Below are 20,000 nucleotides of genomic sequence, written 5' to 3' on the forward strand. Positions count from 1 at the left end.
GACAGTCAAAATTTCAACATTATTAAAAAAAGTCTAAATTATGGCATTAAAACGTCTAAAATAAGACAATAAACGTTTACAACATTAGATCGTTAAATTACAACATTAAAAAAGTCTAAATTACGCCAATAAAAAGTTACAATTATGACAATCGAAATTACATTTAAAAGGTCTAAATTTAGACATTAAAACGTCTAAATTACTATAGTAAAAAGTTTAAATTACGCCAGTAAAAATAAATTATGACAGAAAAAGTCGAAATAACAACATTAAAAAATCCAAATGACAAAGTCAAAATTATGACATTAAAAAATAGAAATTATGACAACCAAGTCAAAATTGCAACAATAAAAAGTCAATAATGAAAATATGACTATAACAAGTTGAAATTTACATTTAAAAAGTCAAAATCACGAAAGTTGCAATTGACATTAAAAGTCGAAATTATGACAGCAAAAATTCTAAATTACTATGATAAAAAGGAGCGTCGGGTCACTGACAGAAACACTTCATTAGATCAGATGTGCGACTTACAATTTCTACATGCAACTTTGTGTTTCAAGACTTTAATGTTTTTTCGAATTGAAAAGTGAAAAAGTACGATGACATTTCACAGTTTTATCAAACATTAACAAAGAATAATAGCAAATGACTAGTTAATGCACTGGCTAATGGGACATTATTGTAAAGTGTTAGCAAATAAATGTGTTTATTAATGTGTATGTTTATGGAAGTAGTTGCACATTTTGTTGCACACAATTTTTTGCGCTTGTGAACAACATCATATTTATATCATGCATAAATCAGCAGTATAACTCGAGCACACTGCAAAAAATGCTTTTCTTACTTAGTATTTTTGTCCAGTCCAAATATCTAAACAATTCTTAAATAAAGATGTCTTTACTAAAGTAGTATAATCCCATAAGCTATTATTTCTTGTTTTCTGTGAACATAAATCAAAATTAAGTAAGTTTTAAAACAAGCAGAATGATCTCCCAATGGGGTAAGAAAAATTATCTTGTTTCTGTTTCAATTAAGATTATTTTTCTCACCTCATTTGCAGATAATTTAGCTTTTATTAAGCTACAACTCACTTAATTTTGCCCAGAAAAGAAGACATAAAATCGTATGGCATTTTACTACTTTAGCAAAGACATCTTTAAGAATTTTTAGATATTTGGACTGGAAAGTGGAAAGAAGACAAAAATACTAAGTAAGAAAAGCATTTTTGCAGTGCACTAATTATAAGACTGTATAGATAAACGTGTGATGAAGCCGCAGTTGCTGTATAATCCATCAGATCTGCCATGTAAAGCGGGCTGCGAATCCCCTGTAAATGTTGGGATGTAAATGAGCGCATGTTTCCCGGCTTCGGTGAGACGTGCTTGAACAGTTTCAGAGGTTATTTAGCAGCTCGGCTCTAAAGAAACATCTTTGTCTTCTCCGCTGCGCTCTGATACCAATTATGCTAAGCATTCGAAAATTTAAACAGGACTGTCTCTTATCGGCTAATCCTGGAGTTATAGATTCTATTAAAAATGCATGAGGAGTTTTACGGATGAATCCGCTGATGTTGCGTGTCAAACTCTCTCTCTCTCTCTCTCTCTCCGTTATCTTCTCATTATTCTGATAGGATCCCGTTTCCACAGAGAGACGGTCTGTCACTCATCCTACAGGAGCTGATCTGTACAAATCCTCCAAACCAAAGTCACTTTCCAAACTTTCAACCTGAGAACAAGAAGTCAATAAAGCTGATTCGACACTCCGGTCATGAGAACACCAGTGTTATTCTCTCATTAAACCATTACTGATGACTAACGGTAGAGCGATGTGTCGTTCAGGACGATTAATCACACAATATTTGCCTGTTTTGAGAGTCTCAGCATGTTTGGTTTCAATAAAAGCTGTTTTTGGACTAACGAGGAAGTTTTGAGTTCTGAAACTTACAGGGTTTATTATTACAATGAGCTCTTACACGTACAAAGATCAAGGAAAATTTGATTTCTCAATTCATGAGCCATTTCAATTACAGTAAGGTAGAAAAGTAATAAAGTAAAAATTATGACATTAAATAAAAAGTTGAAATTACGACAGTAAAAAGACAAAATTATGACAGTAAAAAAACAAAATTACGACATTAAAGAGTAAAAATTAAAGTCAAAATTATGACTAAAAAGTCGTAATTACAACATTAAATAGTCAAAATGACAGTCGAATTGACAGAAAATTTTGACTTTTTAAGTCATAATTAAGATTTAACAAAGCATGATTTTATTCTTTTGTGGCAAAAATGGAGCTTCCTTTGTAGCTTCCAGAATCAGCTCAGCGAACCGGATCCACGGTCTCATCCCGAGGGATTCAAACACGGATCAGATGAGATGTAAAGGGTCCTGTTTGTCATGTGACTTTATCTCCTCAAACGCCCAGCGCTTCTCGGCTCTGTTCTGATAATTAGACGCCTTGTGTTTCTGCCCTTGGGCCTGAGACGATTTAAAGTGGGAAAATAGCAGAATACAGGGATTATCAGGAATCCTTGATCGGCGTGGGTCGGTGTGCGGGAGCGTTATCTCATTGTGCCTGATGATATGCTTATCGCTGGTGCCGATGTCACAGCAAAGTGCCAAGGATTTACCATCCTTGCCATTCAAAGTTTGACGTCCCTCCGACAGCTCAAAGACAACAAGATCCTTCGTTTTTATGTAGAGACGCTTCATCATTTACTCTCCCTCATGACGTTCTGTCTTCTGTGTGTGTGTGTGTATATAATGTACAGTAGCACTCAAAAATACAGTAAAACAATGAAATATTTTTATAATGTAAAATATCTGTTTTCTATGTGAATATAGACTACCAGTCAAACGTTTTGGATCGGTATGATCTTGAAAAAAAAAAAAACTAATACTGTTAAATATTTTGACAATTTAAAATAATATGATATTAATCATAAATGTTTATTGAGCAGCAAATCATCATATTAGAATGATTTCTGAAGGATCATGTGACACTGAAGACTGGAGTAATGATGCTGAACATTCAGCTTTGATCACAGGAATAAATTACACTTTACTAGATTTTTTTTAAATGCAGCCTTGGTGAGCAGAAGAGATTTCTTTTAAAAACATAAAAAATCGTACAGATCCCCAACTTTTGACTGGTAGTGTTCTCAAAAATACAGAATATCACAAAATATTATTCCAGTGTAAAACAGCTGTTTTTTTATGTCGTCACGGCCGGCTCTGAGCCGCGAGAAAATAAGGGAGGCAACGAGAACAAAAGCGAATCTTAAAGTATTTATTAACAAAAATAACATTTACAACTCATAACTAAATAAGAAAAAAAACAACTACGGAAAACAGCAACCCAACATAACGGAAGAATTCTCTGCAGGTGTTTCACATTATGATTGCCTCAAACTCCCCCCTCCCAACCCGCTGTAGTACTATGGGCCTAGAGGCACGTCACAGTGTATATACAGTAAAGTGTAATTTATTCCTGTGATCAAACTGAATTATCAGCATCATTACTCCAGTCTTCAGTGTCACATGATCCTTCAGAAATCATTCTAATATGATGATTTGATGATCGAGAAACATTTATGATTATTATCAATGTTGAAAACTGTTGCGCTGCTTCAGATTTTTATGGAAACTGAAGTGTTTTTTGCAGATGAACGAACGCTGAATGTTTACTCCAGGCTGAAGTCATTGCCGTCCCTTATAAATCGTCTATCTTGTTCACTTTCTCTTTTGAATATATATATAGAGTTCTTGTGTCTTTAAAAAATAAAAAAATAAAACTTGCCTTGCCTTGCCTTTAATGCATTTGTTGCCCTGAGCTGAAGCTGCTTTTACTGTATGCTTGTTGATAAAACTACAACGGCTTTTACCAGGAGGACCTGATTTATTCTCTCTCTCTCTCTCTCTCCCTCTCCACACAAACCTGAATCTTCTCTTCTTGACAAATGTGCCATAATGGAGGCCTTGTTGTGAACGCTCAGGTTTTAGCTGTCGGGTCACTGGTTTTGAAGAAAGGATTCCTGTGAGGCGAAGATGAAGGTCTGCTGATGTTTCTCCTGGCGGTTTCTTTCATCTCTGCTGTTGTCGGTAATCGTGTCCGTACAGATGCTTCTGAACAGTTGCCCTCTGGAAATGAGAGCAATAAGCAGATAAATCAGAGGTTTCCAGAAACAGACCACGCACTATGAGTCTAAATCTCATGTAGCAGCTTCTGTTTGCTGGTTTAGAAACGTCTGATCAACTCATTTTGAACTGGTTTGTCTCTTGTTGCAGATCTCTGACCTGTAGAGCTGAAACGGCACCATGCTGGCGTGTCTTCAGAGACCGAACCAACCGGCCCGACACCAACACCAACACCGACCGCTGACGTGTGCAACACAGATCCTGGACACGCTCAATCACAAGAGTAAGTCTGCTCTGTCACAGAAGAAAAAAATCATGCTTTTGTAAATCACAAATTAAAACACAAACTTGACATTAAAAAGTTGCAATTAAAACAATAATTACGACATTAAATATAAAGTTGAAATTACAACAGTAAAAAGTCATAGAAATCATAGCAAAAAAAAGTACAACAGTCGAAATGAAAAAAGTCTAAACTTGGACAATAAAACATCTAAAATGTAACAGTAAACGTTTAAAACATTAGACGTTCAAATTACAACATTAATCAAAAGTCTAAATTATGACATTAAAACATCTAAAATTTAACAGTAAACGTTTAAAACATTAGACGTTCAAATTACAACATTAATTAAAAGTCTAAATTATGACATTAAAACATCTAAAATGTAACAGTAAACGTTTAATACATTAGACGTTCAAATTACAACATTAATTAAAAGTCTAAATTATGACTTTTAAACATCTAAAATGCAACAGTAAACGTTTAAAATAGGGCTGTCAATCGATTAAAAATTTTAATCGCGATTAATCGCATGATTGTCATGAGTTAACTCGCGATTAATCGCATTTAATCACACATTTTTTTATTTGTTCTAAATGTACCTTAAATTAATACTTTTCAAGTTTGTAATACTCTAATCAACCTGGGCATGGATAAATATAGATGCTTGGTTGGGCCGAAGTTGTGGGAAACGCTGAACCAAAGGGGAATTCTTTTGCCTTTAACAAAGTTCTCACTGAACTGGACGAAAGGAAATCAAGAGAACGGAACATTGTGCTGTTTGGAATAAAAGAGAGTGATGGGGAGGAGAGGGAAGAGCGACATCACAAAGATGTAGACGCCGTAAAAGATGTGTTTAAAACGTGCAAGGTCCGTACAACTGTGGATTCCTTCGTGAGAGTTGCACGGCTTGGAAAATACAGCAGGAGTGAGGGGGCAGATGAACCTGTGAGACTGGGGAGACCTGTTCTGGTTACTCTGCAAAGTATGGAGTTAAAGATCAGCCTGTTCAGGAAGATCTCGGCGCTGCACCAAACGGACAAGCATAGAAATGTGAGATTAGCAAATGATCTGACAAAGACTGAGAGAGAAAAGGAAAAGGAGCTATATGAAGAAGCAAAGGAAAAACAGCGGAAGTCATCAGGAGAATACACCTTCAGAGTCCGTGGACCTCCCTGGGCAAGGAGAGTGGTGAGAATTCCTAAGATTGAGTGACTTAAACAGCCTGATCCCGTCTCTGTTAAAGTAGCACAGGAGTGTAAATCTCCGCCTAACATATTATGTTTATACACCAATGCAGATCAATTTCATAACAAATTGCCTGAATTTGCTGTTCGTTTGAGATTACTCCCGCTTATTCATATTATGGGAATTACAGAAGTTAAATCAAAGAGTCATAAGCAACAGATGATCCCAACAGAATTCAACTTGGATGAAATAGAGGACTATAACATGTTTTCAAGGAATATAGAGAATGATATAGGTAGAGGCTTACTGCTTTATGTACATAAAACTTTAGAAGCAAAAGAAATGGTAACTGTTTCAGAATTCCAAGAAAGTATTTTTGTTAAGATTAAATGTAGTAACAACGAGAATGTGATTATTGGACTAATTTACAGGTCAGATAGTGGAACAGAGAGCAACAATGATAACCTTTTGGTTTTACTAGAAGAAGTGTCGATTATAAAACATTCATACAAATTAATTATGGGAGATTTTAATTTGCCAAATATAGATTGGAGATTACTAGAAGTGAAGGGAAATAACCCCATATCATTAGACAACAGGTTTTTGGACTGTATTCATAATCTATGGTTGTTCCAACATGTTTTAGAACCAACAAGGTGGCGAGGTGGTGATACACCACATGTATTGGATCTTATTGTAACAAATGAGGAATATATGATAGATGACATTCAATATCTAAGCCCTTTGGGCAAGAGTGATCATTGTGTCTTGTTGTTTAAGGTAATTTGTTATACACAAATGTTAAATAACATACCCACAAGAAGGAATTACAATAAGGCCAATTACGATGAAGCACGTTGGGAACTGGAAAATTTCGATTGGAAATTACATCTATCCAATTATGATGTTAATAAAAAATGGGTACTTATAAAGTCTAAGTTAAAGGAAATAGAGGAGAAATTTGTACCTATTGTTAAAATTAGGTCCTATAATAATAACAATAAAAATAAAAAACACTTCTTTCCATTAGACGATATTACAAAAGAAAAAATTAAAGAAAAAAACAATCTTGGAAGGAAAGCATTACGAAATAATAAACCAGAAATACAACAGGCTTATCGGAGAGTTCGAAACATTGTGAGGATGAGAACGAGAAATTTAAAGAGAAAATATGAAGAAGAAATAGCCAAGCAATCTAAATATAAACCAAAGGTTATATGGAATTATATAAACAAAAAGACAAAAATAAAAACGGCAGTGGGTGATCTATATTGCAATCAGAATAATACTAATTCTATAAAAACAGAGAAAGATATAGAAAAGGCAGATATATTGTCAGAATACTTCTGTAGTGTATTTGTTGAAGAGCCTGATGGGCAGATACCCGAGGTACCAAGGTTGAAAGTTCAACAAACAGAAAATATTGAAATATCAGTTGAAGATACAAAACGGCTTTTACAGAAAATGAATGTATATAAATCCCCTGGACCGGATTTGATACATCCTAGGATTTTGAAGGAACTGGCGACTGAGATTGCTGAACCGCTAACAGTACTTTTTAACAAATCATTAGAGGACTCAGTTTTACCAAATGACTGGAAAGAGGCCCAAATTAGTGCAATTTTTAAAAAAGGAAATAAATCTCTAGCTGGAAACTATCGACCAGTCAGTTTAACGTCAATTGTTAGCAAAACTATGGAAAAATTGATAAGGACATATATAGTCCAGCACATGAAAAGTAATAAATTATTTAGTAGTAAACAATATGGTTTCATATCTGGGCGGTCAACCTCTCTTCAGTTACTCACAGTTTTTGACAAATGGTCACAAGCCTTGGATAGAGGTCAAACAGTAGACTGTATTTATCTGGACTTTCAAAAAGCTTTTGACACTGTCCCTCATAAAAGACTACTATCAAAGTTAAAATCTTATTGTTTAGACAACAGAGTTATTTATTGGATACAGGATTTTTTGCACAATAGAAAACAACAGGTGGTAGTGAATGGTGCTGCCTCAGATTGGAAGCCGGTGACATCTGGGGTCCCACAGGGATCAGTCTTGGGTCCTGTTCTATTTGTAATATATATAAACGATCTGCCAGATACGATGCAGTCTGATGTTTACCTTTTTGCGGATGATACAAAATTTTTTAGAATAATAACAAGTGACACAGACCGAGCCTATCTTCAAGAAGATCTATGTAACACGAGCAAATGGTGTGACCAGTGGCTATTAAAGATTAATCCCGAAAAGTGTAAATATTTACATATTGGGAAAAAAAAAGACACTATGGCCGATTATGTAGTTGGGGATATAGTGGTGAATTCTGTACGGGAGGAAAGAGACGTAGGTGTTGTGGTGGATGGTTCACTTGAATTCCACACACATATTTCTGAAAAAGTTAAAAAAGCAACATCTATGATTGCAATAATAAGAAGAACTTTTCAAAATTTAGGTAAGGATATATTTTTACCATTGTATAAATCCCTGGTAAGATCACATCTTGAATATGCAAGCTCAGTCTGGTGTCCATATAAATTAAAATATGTAGAAAAAATTGAAAGAGTCCAGAGAAGAGCAACTAAATTAATTCCAGGAATGAAAAATATGTCGTATGAAGATAGATTGAGGAAATTAAGTTTACCAACACTCAAATTTAGGAGATACAGAGGAGATATGATTCAGGTATATAAACTTGTACAGGGATTATACGATGTAACAGTTGAACCTATTCTTCAGTTCTGGAATAATAGGTACGAGACACGAGGGAATTCTTTAAAACTCTACCCTAGAACATGTCTGTCTGAAAAGAGAAAGATTTTTTTTACACTGCGTGCGGTAAACTTATGGAATGAGCTTCCAGAAGAAGTTGTGTGTTCCACTTCTATTAATTCCTTTAAGAATAGGCTGGACGCATTTTGCCAGTCAAAAGATGTTATGTATAACTATAAAGCTTGTTATTAACTAATGTAATTTATGAATGTAATTTAGTTATGATTGTTAGAAAAACTTCAATTATGAAATTTGATGGGTTTTTATAAATGTTAAAATGTGAATTTTATATGTGTATATATATATTTGTTTGTGTTTTTAGAGTCTGGAATAGAGGATTGTATATCCTGTACCAGAAATATTTCAATAAATTTCAATAAAAATTTATGCAAATATATGTTTATTATTGAAACCATATATAGAGCATGAAGACGAGACATGTTTCAAAGGTCATAGATGTTTTTCAAAGAACTTGTTCATGTCTATTAGACACATGTAGAAAGAACAAAAAAAAAATGCCAGGTTACCATTACTTCTCTTTCTTTGCACTGAGCAATTTACTAACACAAACATGTTTAGATTTTGCATGACAGGGCAGCCCTTCTGAAAATGCTAAATGTACATTTATTATTTATTATTACATTGTAGTTTGTCTCTCTCTGTGCCCATTTTGATTAAGCTAAATTCTCAATAAAACTGTTTTCATTTGTATATTTTACTGTTTCTGTTGTCAAACAACGGAATGAATTTGAAATGGTGACTGAAACGCGACCCATTAAGATAACCAGCTCTCCCTTCCAAGATGTTCAGTTAATCTGCACAACAATTCTGATAATCGAGCCGTCGTCTGGTGAAATCAAATTCACATAAGATAAAGACAATATCTGTGCTCTGATTTCGGCTATACTTGTAAAATTAGTGAAGCAACATAATATCTGTGCTTAACTGAATTAAAGCGCTGCTCCTCCGCGCGAGACGCAGAGAGAGAGAGAGAGAGAGAGAGAGAGAGAGAGAGAGAGAGAGAGAGAGAGAGCGAGCGAGCGAGCGAGAGAGAGATGCGCGCGCGTGCTGAGAGAGCAGTACCGGCGGTACCGGTAGATTCTCAGAAACTAAATAAGGTTTGGGCGCTTTGTTGAAGGGAAAAAAATCGCTAAAGGGGTCTGCAATGTCGCTAAGTTGGCAACACTGTGTATCTCCATTTCTCCAACTAGGGGTTGGGCCACGGGTCAAACAGAAAATACGCGCTGCGTTAATCGCGCGTTAAAAAAATTAGTGCTTGATTAGCGCAAAATATGATTTTGCGTTAACGCGTTATTAATGCGTTAACTTTGACAGCCCTAGTTTAAAACATTAGATGTTCAAATTACAACATTAATTAAAAGTCTAAATTATGACATTAAAGCATCTAAAATGCAACAGTAAACGTTTAAAACATTAGACGTTCAAATTACAACATTAAAAGTCTAAATTATGACTTTAAAACATCTAAAATGCAACAGTAAACGTTTAAAACATTAGACGTTCAAATTACAACATTAATTAAAAGTTTAAATTATGAAATTAAAACGTCTAAATTACGACGATAAAAAGTTACAATTATGAAAGTCGAAATTACATGAAAAAGTCTAAATTTAGACATTAAAACGTCTAAATTACTATAGTAAAAAGTCGAAATTATGACAGTAAAAGGTCATAGATATCATATCAATAAAAAGTAGAAATTACAAGTCGAAATTACAACGATAATTTTTTATTACGACGATAAAAAGTTACAATTATGACAGTAAAAAGTTGAAATTCCGACAGTAAAAAGTCAAAATGACAGTCGAAATTATGACATTAAAAAGTAGAAATGAAGACAACAACATTAAAATTGCAACAATAAAAAGTTGAATAATGAAATTATCACGATAAAATAATTTTAAACGATAAAAAGTTGCAATTATTACATTAAATTTATGACATTATATGACTCATATTAAAAAATATGACATTGCTTTTGACATTAAAAAGTCTAAATTACGACATTAAGAAGTTCGAAATTATGACAGCAAAAGGGGCAAAATGATGACAGCAAAAAGGCAAAATTATGACAGTAAAAAGTTTAAATTGACAATAAAAAAGTCTAAATTCTGATATTTTTATGTCTAACGGGGGAAGTTAACCAGCGGCTGCGTGTTCAGACCTTCACCTTGACGATTCCTATCAGATCGTCCTCATCAAACGCCCCCATCGCCTCTTTAATTGAATCTGTGACGCAGGTTAATGTCGCCTCGTCCAAGGGCAGATCCAGACTCAAAGGCTTGTAGATATTAATGCAAATATTATTATCCCGTATTTTACATCAACAGCCAGAGAGCACTGTTGTATTAGCACTTTTGCTTCAAAATGGGATTGATTTTTAGATGTTACTTCATACAGGAGTGTAAGAAAGATAAAATCATAATAATAAAATCTGCTTTGAGCTTATAATATAAATTTTATGCAGTTTCACCATTTTTTTTGCTTTAATTATTAGAAGCTTTTATCAAAAGCAACTTAAAAATGTTGCTTATTTGTTTATTTATTTGACGTTTTTATCCAAAATGACTTTGGTTCTGAGCCTCAGATGGCTGAAAGATAAAAGGAATGTGTTAATGTTAAATTACATGCTGTAGATTACTAGCTAAATAACTCTTTATTTATGCATTTATTTATGCATTTTTGCGTGCATTTATTTATAAATTTTTGCATGCATTTTTGTGTGCATGTATTTATGCATTTTTGTGTGCATTTATTTATGCATTTTTTTGTTCATGTATTTATGCATTTTTGTGTGCATTTATTTATGCATTTTTTTTGTTCATGTATTTATGCATTTTTGCGTGCATGTATTTATTCATTAATTTTTGTATGCATTTTTGTGTGCATTTATTTATGCATTTTTTTCATGTATTTATGCATTTTTGCGTGCATGTTCATTAATTTTTATGAACTTTGCAAAATGAATTTTGCAAATTCATTAATTTTTGTATGCATTTTTGTGTGCATTTATTTATGCATTTTTTTGGTTCATGTATTTATGCATTTTTGCGTGCATGTATTTATTCATTAATTTTTGTATGCATTTTTGTGTGCATTTATTTATGCATTTTTTTTGTTCATGTATTTATGCATTTTTGCGTGCATGTATTTATTCATTAATTTTTGTATGCATTTTTGTGTGCATTTATTTATGCATTTTTTTTGTTCATGTATTTATGCATTTTTGCTTGCATGTATTTATTCATTAATTTTTGTATGCATTTTTGTGTGCATTTATTTATGCATTTTTTTTGTTCATGTATTTATGCATTTTTGCGTGCATGTATTTATTAATAAATTTTTGTATGCATTTTTGTGTGCATTTATTTATGCATTTTTTTGTTCATGTATTTATGCATTTTTGCGTGCATGTATTTATTTATGCATTTTTGTGTGCATTTATTTATGCATTTTTTTGTTCATGTATTTATGCATTTTTGCGTGCATGTATTTATTTATTCATTTTTGTATGCATTTTTGTGTGCATTTATTTATGCATATTTATGTTCCTGAGAGTCACACGTGACTGGAAGAATGAGTGAAAGAGACAGACCCGATGAGTGGACGAGAAATCACATATGCATTGATTCCTCTGAGATTCATGTGGCTTTGTATTAATGTGTGTTAATATTAATAATGCGAGAGATGTCTGAAGAGTCTAGACAAAGATAATTAGGTTTGTCTCTGCTGTTGTGTAGCTTTAATGGAATACTTGAGCTAATGATGAATATATCTGTCATTATTTCCTCACTTTAAACCCATATGCTGTGAACACTTGGACTTGAAAACTAACTGAAATGCATGAAATATAGTCCAAGAAACTGAAAGTCATACTGTTGAGACACACACACACACACACACACACACACACACACACACACACACACACACACACACACACACACATACTCATGTTTACGTAGATATCTAAATGGGGACATTCCATAGTTGTAATGGTTTTTATACAAACTGTATATTCTGTCCCCTACTCATCACACACAACTTTCTGCATTTTTACATAAAAACAACAACTTTTATTACTTTATTTTTATACAGATTTACAAACAAGGACGTCCCTAAAGGAGGTTTTTGGAGATTTTGTCAGGTTTTGGTCACTTCTGGGTACAAATTTGTCCTCAAACCATAGTTAAGTAGGTACACACACTCACACACACACACACTCACTCACACTCACTCTCACAGATATGTACACACACTCACACACACTATGGTTTTGGATGGAGACTAGAGTGTGTTTTCTGAGTTTGTGTGTTGAATGTCACGGAGCCGCGAGCGTTGTGTGTGTGTGTGTGCGTGTGTGTGTGTGTGTGTGTGTGTGAAAGATCTCCATCTGTTAGTCTTTCCTCTCAGTAATGAACGAGTCGTGTATCAGTTTAAGCTCAGTGTGTATCAGAGTGTGTGTGGAGTTAATTATCTGCGTGTTAATTGAGATTTCTTCACCCTTGTCCTCACGATCGAGGGTTTGTTGAACCACTGAACGCTTCTTAAGCTGAGGAATGTGATGTGTGCTTCTTGATTGCTGTGTATTTATATCTGAAGGGTTATTGTGTGCTTGGTGGATAATTACTGAAGGTCAGGATGCTAATTACCTCTTCATAACCAACTAACACTGAGACACAAGAGTTTTAGGGCACCTTTTTTTTTTCTATGTTCTGAAACAGCGACTGAAATTGTTACAATGTTGCATTTTCTTCTTGCTTTGGTTCACTTGCTAAAGGCAGGTCACATGTGAGTTAAACTGTCCTCTCATTGGTTTACATGTTCCTCATAGTGTCAGATGTATTACGTTGAGGCGTACAATAGCTTGTCACCGGGTCAATACTTTTAAATGGACAACTTTGTTCCTTATCCATCTGTAAACAGTGCATATTAGTACCGTAGAGGAGTTGTGTGTACCTTTAAGGTGCTATTCTGGGGTAAATGAGGTAAAGATGTCCTGTTTATAGTCACTACGTCTAGAGAGAAAGTCATTTCATGGGTCTGTAATCAATGATTGGTTTGACTGACTGGTCACTAGTTATGGTTAGGGTTATACTCAGTTGAAGAGTTAAAGTCCCCCTGTGGTGTAAATCCAGCGTTTAATGTTGTTTATGTGTCTATGTGGTGTTTTTAATATGCTTTAAGACAAACCATGTGTAAATTCATAAGTCGACAGCATTGCTGAGTATTTTCTCCTTAAAACTGCAGTGAACCAAAGACAGTCTCAAAAACCAGACTGATCTCATGAAATGTATGACACGCCAATTCGTATTTCCATTTTTGGCGTGTTATCAACACGCATAATCGATTTTCAGCGTGTTTATCAACGCCGGTGACTTAACGTTACATTACTGTATATATAAATATATATGACCTACCCCAACCGCGTCCCTAAACCTACCCGTCACTGGGGTTAATACCATTTATGAGTGTTCCCCTACCATCCTAGGAAAAAAAATATTGCTCCCCAGATGTAGATATACATTTTGCTCAGTTTCGCTCGGACATTTAACGGCGTACACATACACGCGGAATCACTCTGACGTTTAACGGCGTAGACATACACGCGGAAGATGACGGTTCGTTTCGGCGTGGACATGCACGCGGATAGCTCAAAATGCGTATAAATAACACGCCACTTGACTTGAAAGTGGCGTGTATGTTTACGCAAAGTCATGATGTCATGTTGCAAAAACACGCTTTGAAATCGCTGGTGTTTCTGACGTCACAAACTACCTTGTAACCAATCAGATCAACGTGTGATCGTCAACCAGTGGATCTCTGAGCTGAGTGAGTGAGTGGAGGCGGGGCTCATTTGCATATTCATAGAACCGCGAATACTAAATGAGGCAAGCGTGTCGAGTTACATTCAAGATATTTTAAGGCATGAACACATTTTGTTCAAGGAAACAATGCCTGTAATTTTGGGGATCAAAGATGAAGTTTTAAGGGATAAAATGATTGACTACAGGGGGACTTTAATGAATGGACGTTCACTCTGAGAGCAACAAACACTCAAACTCAAGCACTTTGAACAAGCACTTTGGCCTTAAACTTCAAACCTATTGTATTCCACCATCTCCGTTTTGATTGATTTTCCTCCCAGTGTTTGTGGCTCCTCTGAGTTGCTCGACCGCGTTGGGTCTCTCCACCTCGGCTCTTCCCTTCTTTTTAAGCACTCAATTTATTTCCTTTATGAGATGGATCTTGTAGATTGAATCCTTTTCACAGTTGGAGGCTCATTGTGGGCCTGGAATGAAATGAAGTCCCGAATCAATCCCAGACGGGAACAACGTGACGGAGGAGACGCTCAAAATGGCTCTGAATGGGTTGTGTTTGTGTTTTGAGATCCTTCAATTGTCCGCCACTGAGTGATTTTGATTGACCTGCCTTAATTTCAGCACTTTTCTTTCCATAAAGGTGTCGTTCCAGACATATTTTCTGCTAGTAGATTTACTGCTCGTAAGTGGAGCACCTTCCACGTGTTGTGGGAAGCTAAACAGCCGTGAAATTGCTTGAATAATGCGTTTAAATCCAATCTCGGTTTGTCGGCGGCGCTTTCCTTCACAGGTCCCGCTTTCATTTGAAAGACACAGCATTTGTAGACATCTCAGAATCGTCCACCATTATGATATTGGCCTGAATTTATTGTGGTGATAACATAGAGACCTCGCTGTTGTCCTCATTATAGATCCTCAGATGCACTTGACCCTTGTGCGACCTTATGGACATTTGTCTTTTTCAGTGTTTTCTTTTTTAAATCATTTAGCCTGTGTTAATGCTATTTAAATAGATTTTGGCACAAGTGTGTATTTTTATTGGAATTTCACTATTTCACCTCAATTTCCTTTAATAAATCTATTTTGCACTAGAAACACAAAATAGTTAAACTCAGGACCTTTTGGACAAAAGTGTCCCCATTGAAACCCATTAAAACGGCTATTTTTAATCCCAGAGCCATTTAACTATAAAATTATGCAATCTTTGTTCATAGGCTTTCATTCTGTTGGCAAGGCTTCAAAATTTAAATTTGCAAAAATTTTACCAGATGGTCCAATTTTCTAAGGTTTGGCCTATAAAGCAAATTATTCCTGTTTTCTGCTTCTACATATTATAGAGCCAACTGGATAAAATATGCAGCTATAATTGTGTGTGTGTGTGTGTGTTGGTATGGATGTCAGAGTGTGGTTTAAATGTGTATAATAAAAAATGTGTGTGTGTGTGCTTGTAATATTTAAGAGAGAAAAACTCAACTGCAAATCACAGATCCAGCACTGTGTCCCAGTGAGATCCAAACCACAGATCCAGCACTGTGTCCCAGTGAGATCCAAACCACAGATCCAGCACTGTGTCCCAGTGAGATCCAAACCACAGATCCAGCACTGTGTCCCAGTGAGATCCAAACCACAGATCCAGCACTGTGTCCCAGTGAGATCCAAACCACAGATCCAGCACTGTGTCACAGTGAGATCCAAACCACAGATCCAGCACTGTGTCCCAGTGAGATCCAAACCACAGATCCAGCACTGTGTCCCAGTGAGATCCAAACCACAGATCCAGCACTGTGTCCCAGTGAGATCCAAACCACAGATCCAGCACTGTGTCCCAGTGAGATCCAAACCACAGATCCAGCACTGTGTCCCAGTGAGATCCAAATCACAGATCCAGCACTGTGTCCCAGTGAGATTTGCTGCATCTAATGGGGAACATCTGTTACTGCGCCCAAACACACTCTCACTGAAAGCTCATTTCTGGAGATATCAACCTCACATTTGGAACACGACTTGTTCAGATGTATGGCTTTGATTTTCTAGAAGTTTTAGAGTTCAACATGTTTTATAAAATATTTGTTTATATATAAAATAATGTTAACCTAAACCTAAACAACTTTTTTTGTGTTTTACTTTTTAAACTTTTTTTTTTTTTTTTACTTCAGCAATAATCTGCCAAGGGTCTTCTTTAAAATGAGACCAAACTTTTAGAATTAAGCTTTACATTCATTTATGACATTTTTGTCCACTGTGGACCTGTGTAACTTTTTTTTATTGATGCACAAGGGTTAAGTAAACATGCACAACTCACTGTATATAAACCTGTGCTTCCACTTTGCCGCTTGTATATTAGTGTTTTGTAATGTTAATGTTTGCAACTGACGTGGCGTCCCGTTCGTTTCCAAGAGTGGATTGCAAAGCCAAACGCCATGAAATGAATTCCACTCAAGCTGCTGAAACACAATTAGCTCCTTTCCCATCCCCCTCCTCATCTCTGGATTTCCCAGGGTAATCCAATTTTGTCCTGAAGAAAGACCAAATTAATTTCATAATGCACTGATCAAACATTGCCCGAGGTGTCTCCCTCTACAAAATGAGTTTTTAGAGAGATGCAGATGTCTGAGCGTGAAGGAGAACCTCACAATATCTTCCTTTTTATTGGGCGATTTTTCTTGTGATCATTCCTGCACTCATCACTCTTCTATATTTATATTGCGAAGCCCCTCCAGCGCTCTGTTGGACAGCGCAATCTCAAATTGGAAACATCATTGAGAGTTTTGCATAAGCGCGAGTTACCGGTCGGAAGGATGTTTGCTATGTGAAACGCTGGGAATAATGCCGTGTAGAGCTGGCAAAATGGCTGAAAAGCTTAAGTCGAATTTCTTTCTCAAATATTAGCGAAATTTGAATTCTAAAGGCAATACTTAACGTTAAGACGAAAAAAAATTCTGTATTGTCTCCTCTGCCCACAAGAGGGCGCAAGCGAGCGCAATAAGCGAATATAAACCAAATTATCGCATCTTTAATTGAAATGACTTTTTAAAGTGCATTAACTTTTTAAACAATTGTTCTTAAATTAAATTTCCTTAATGTTCATGCAAGGAAAATTAGGTTACAATAGTGCATAACCCTGAGTAAGTGCATCAGTAACCTGATAAAACACGCTTCAACACACACTCAGCGTAATTAACTACATGAACACACAACAGCAAACTGACATTCAGAAACACTCACTTCTACTCACTACAGCTACATATAGTTCATCAAAAACACCAGACGCTCATCTGTATCTGAGCGCTTTCTGTTGACAGTGTTTCCAGCTGATGAAACACACACACACACTTTGACTGATGTGAAGGTTTGGGCAAGTGTTTTCGTCAGCAGGAAGAAGCTTTTCCCGCCATTTTCAATAGCGTCTGGCTGCAGACTTGCACTCTCCGTCACCTGTGCTTCTCCGTCACCTGTGCTTCTCCTGCAGGGGACGTCACTTACTATAGGAGTAGGATTAGGATTTGGTTGAGGGTTAGTTGCATGTAATTATGCATAATTTACTGTAATTGCTATGATAAGTACATGTTACATATGTAGTCTGAGAGTGCAAGGGCATTTTTTTGCAAGTACTTTTTACAAAAACAAACATATATGTACAGTATATGTGAGTGTGTGTGTTTCCGTTCGTAATCTAGGTGTGTATATATAGTACAAATACAGTTCTGTGTTTGATAAATTAAGTTGACCGGTTCATTTTATGAACTAATCTTGAGTGTTTTTAAGAATTTTTATTTGGCAGCTGTAATGAGTTAATGAGGTGTTGAATTATTCATGCCGTTCACCGTCTATCTCTCTCTCTCTCTCTCTCTCTCTCTCTCTCTCTCTCTCTCTCTCTCTGTCTCTCTCTCTCTCTCTCTCTCTCTCTGTGTCTCTCTCTCTCTCTCTCTCTCTCTCTGTGTCTCTCTCTCTCTCTCTCTCTCTCTCTGTCTCTGTGTTTCTCTCTCTGTCTCTGTCTCTCTGTCTCTCTCTCTCTCTCTCTCTCTCTCTCTCTCTCTCTCTCCCCGCAGGTGAGCCGAACTCCACACACTCCCTTCGCCACCCGTCCGTGGCCGAGCTGAACGCCTACGCACAGAAGACACTCGACACCCCGCTGTCAATCAAGATCTTCCCCTCCAACATCAGGGTCCCAACACACAAGCACATCAGCAGGACCATCAACGGCCTGGACACACGGCTCGGCTCCGGCCCGCATCCGTACGCCCGCGGCTACCAGGGTTTGTTAGCGATCGTCAAGACCAAAGGTGTGTTTGATGTCAAACGAGCCAAGATGGCGGTGGCTCCGCGTAACAGACACCGACAGAATCCGTACGTTCATCCCAGCCCGTCCTTCGCCGAATCCAGCTTCGCTTATTCCGGAGCCGTGTTGCCAACTCAAAGCGCAGACGTTACCGGATTGGGATCGGATTATTGGGAGAACCGAGGAATTCTACACGGGAGTCACTCTTCCGATCTCTGCTATCGATCTCAGCTAGCGTCTCCGTCGCTCTCGTTCGGACGGTTCTTCGCTCCGGCTTGGAACGGCGACTGCTACTCAACCGGACCGTCGCTCATCGATCCCGGGCCTCAGCCGTGTCCCGCGGATCCGAGCCGGAGCCGGGCCTCGCTCCTCAGCACTAGCCTTCGGTCTCTGGAGAGCCTGATTAGCGAGATCCATCCGCCCTGCATCAAGGAGAGCATGCTGGGATACGACGCCGGACACCAGACCGTGTTCAGATAGAACCAGCTCAGACTGTAGATCAGAGGTTTAAAGGGTCTCATCAATCATAAACCTTTCAGTCTCTCTTGAATCCAGCACTGAAGAGACTTAAACTGCAGTTCATCCACTGGCCACTAGAGACCGGCTGCAGAACAGACTCAATCCCATAGACCCGCATGTTAAAATGCCCAACTTTACAGCAGAAAAACACGTTTACAGCCTGGTGCAAAAAGTGGTTTTGGTCTATAAAGCAAATTTTGCTCTTCATGACGACTGTGAGGGGGGTGAATGTTTTTTTATAACTCATTCGTTTAAATTATATTAGGCCTTTAAGCTCTGCATAATTAAGGGAGTGACCACTTGAGTGACAGGTGGATCGCAGCTGATGTCACTACTAGCCGTTTGTCTGCTAGCGTTAGCATCACGTCACCTCAGCTAATTCCACCTCACTGCACATTTTCGTCTATCCGGGAGTCATGCGCGGCCAAGATGGCGACGGCCGTCTAATATAATCTTTTGTAACATTATAAATGTCTTTACTGTCACTTTTGCTGCATAACATTCTTTTGGGTGAAAAAAAAGTTACTGACTCCAAACTTGTGAATGGTCGTGTTCTGCTAACAATAGTCAGTTTAAAAAATAGACACATTTTTAAATTATTATTATTTTTTAGATGGTGATAAATGATAATTAACATGCATAAATAAGCTCCAAACGTCTTCAGTCTCCGTCACCTCGTTTCACCTTCATCCGTTCATCTTAACCTGGTTTTAAAGGCTTATTGCAAAAGATTGAGTTTATAGAGTATTTTGGCTAATATTTGGACTCTTTCCTGCTAGTGTGTGTGTGTGTGTGTGAGAGAGAGAGAGTGTGTGTGTCTGTGTGTCTGTGTGTGTGAGTGTGTGTGTGTCTGTGTGTGTGTGTGATATCTCCTCAGACCACAGATGATCGCAGACGTCCTGAATTGCTGCCAAAAACAGCAATGATTGTGTAAATGATTGTGTTCTCTCGTGAGTGTGTTCTCTTGTGAGTGTGTT

General features: G+C 36.9%; 1 protein-coding gene and 1 long non-coding RNA gene across 2 annotated transcripts in view; one reads left to right on the forward strand and one right to left on the reverse strand.

Annotated features, from left to right (window-relative positions):
* The first annotated feature begins 4,291 nt into the window (after positions 1-4,291).
* Positions 4,292-20,000, forward strand: part of LOC309489800 (protein FAM222A) — an 18,435-nt gene continuing 2,726 nt past the window's right edge. Inside the window, exons 1-2 of the mRNA XM_082158715.1 lie at positions 4,292-4,422; positions 18,275-19,995. Coding sequence (XP_082014841.1) covers positions 4,320-4,422; positions 18,275-18,984 — 813 coding nt within the window. The 5' untranslated portion in view covers positions 4,292-4,319 and the 3' untranslated portion in view covers positions 18,985-19,995. The remainder of the gene's footprint in view (positions 4,423-18,274; positions 19,996-20,000) is intronic.
* On the reverse strand, positions 11,891-12,383 carry LOC309489834. The gene is made up of 2 exons (XR_014202533.1): positions 12,317-12,383; positions 11,891-12,278 (listed from the first exon to the last, which is right to left on the reverse strand). It is a non-coding gene; the product is annotated as an uncharacterized lncRNA (long non-coding RNA).

Source organism: Leuciscus leuciscus (assembly GCF_965113295.1).
Source record: "Leuciscus leuciscus genome assembly, chromosome: 24".
NCBI classification, from domain to species: domain Eukaryota; kingdom Metazoa; phylum Chordata; class Actinopteri; order Cypriniformes; family Leuciscidae; genus Leuciscus; species Leuciscus leuciscus.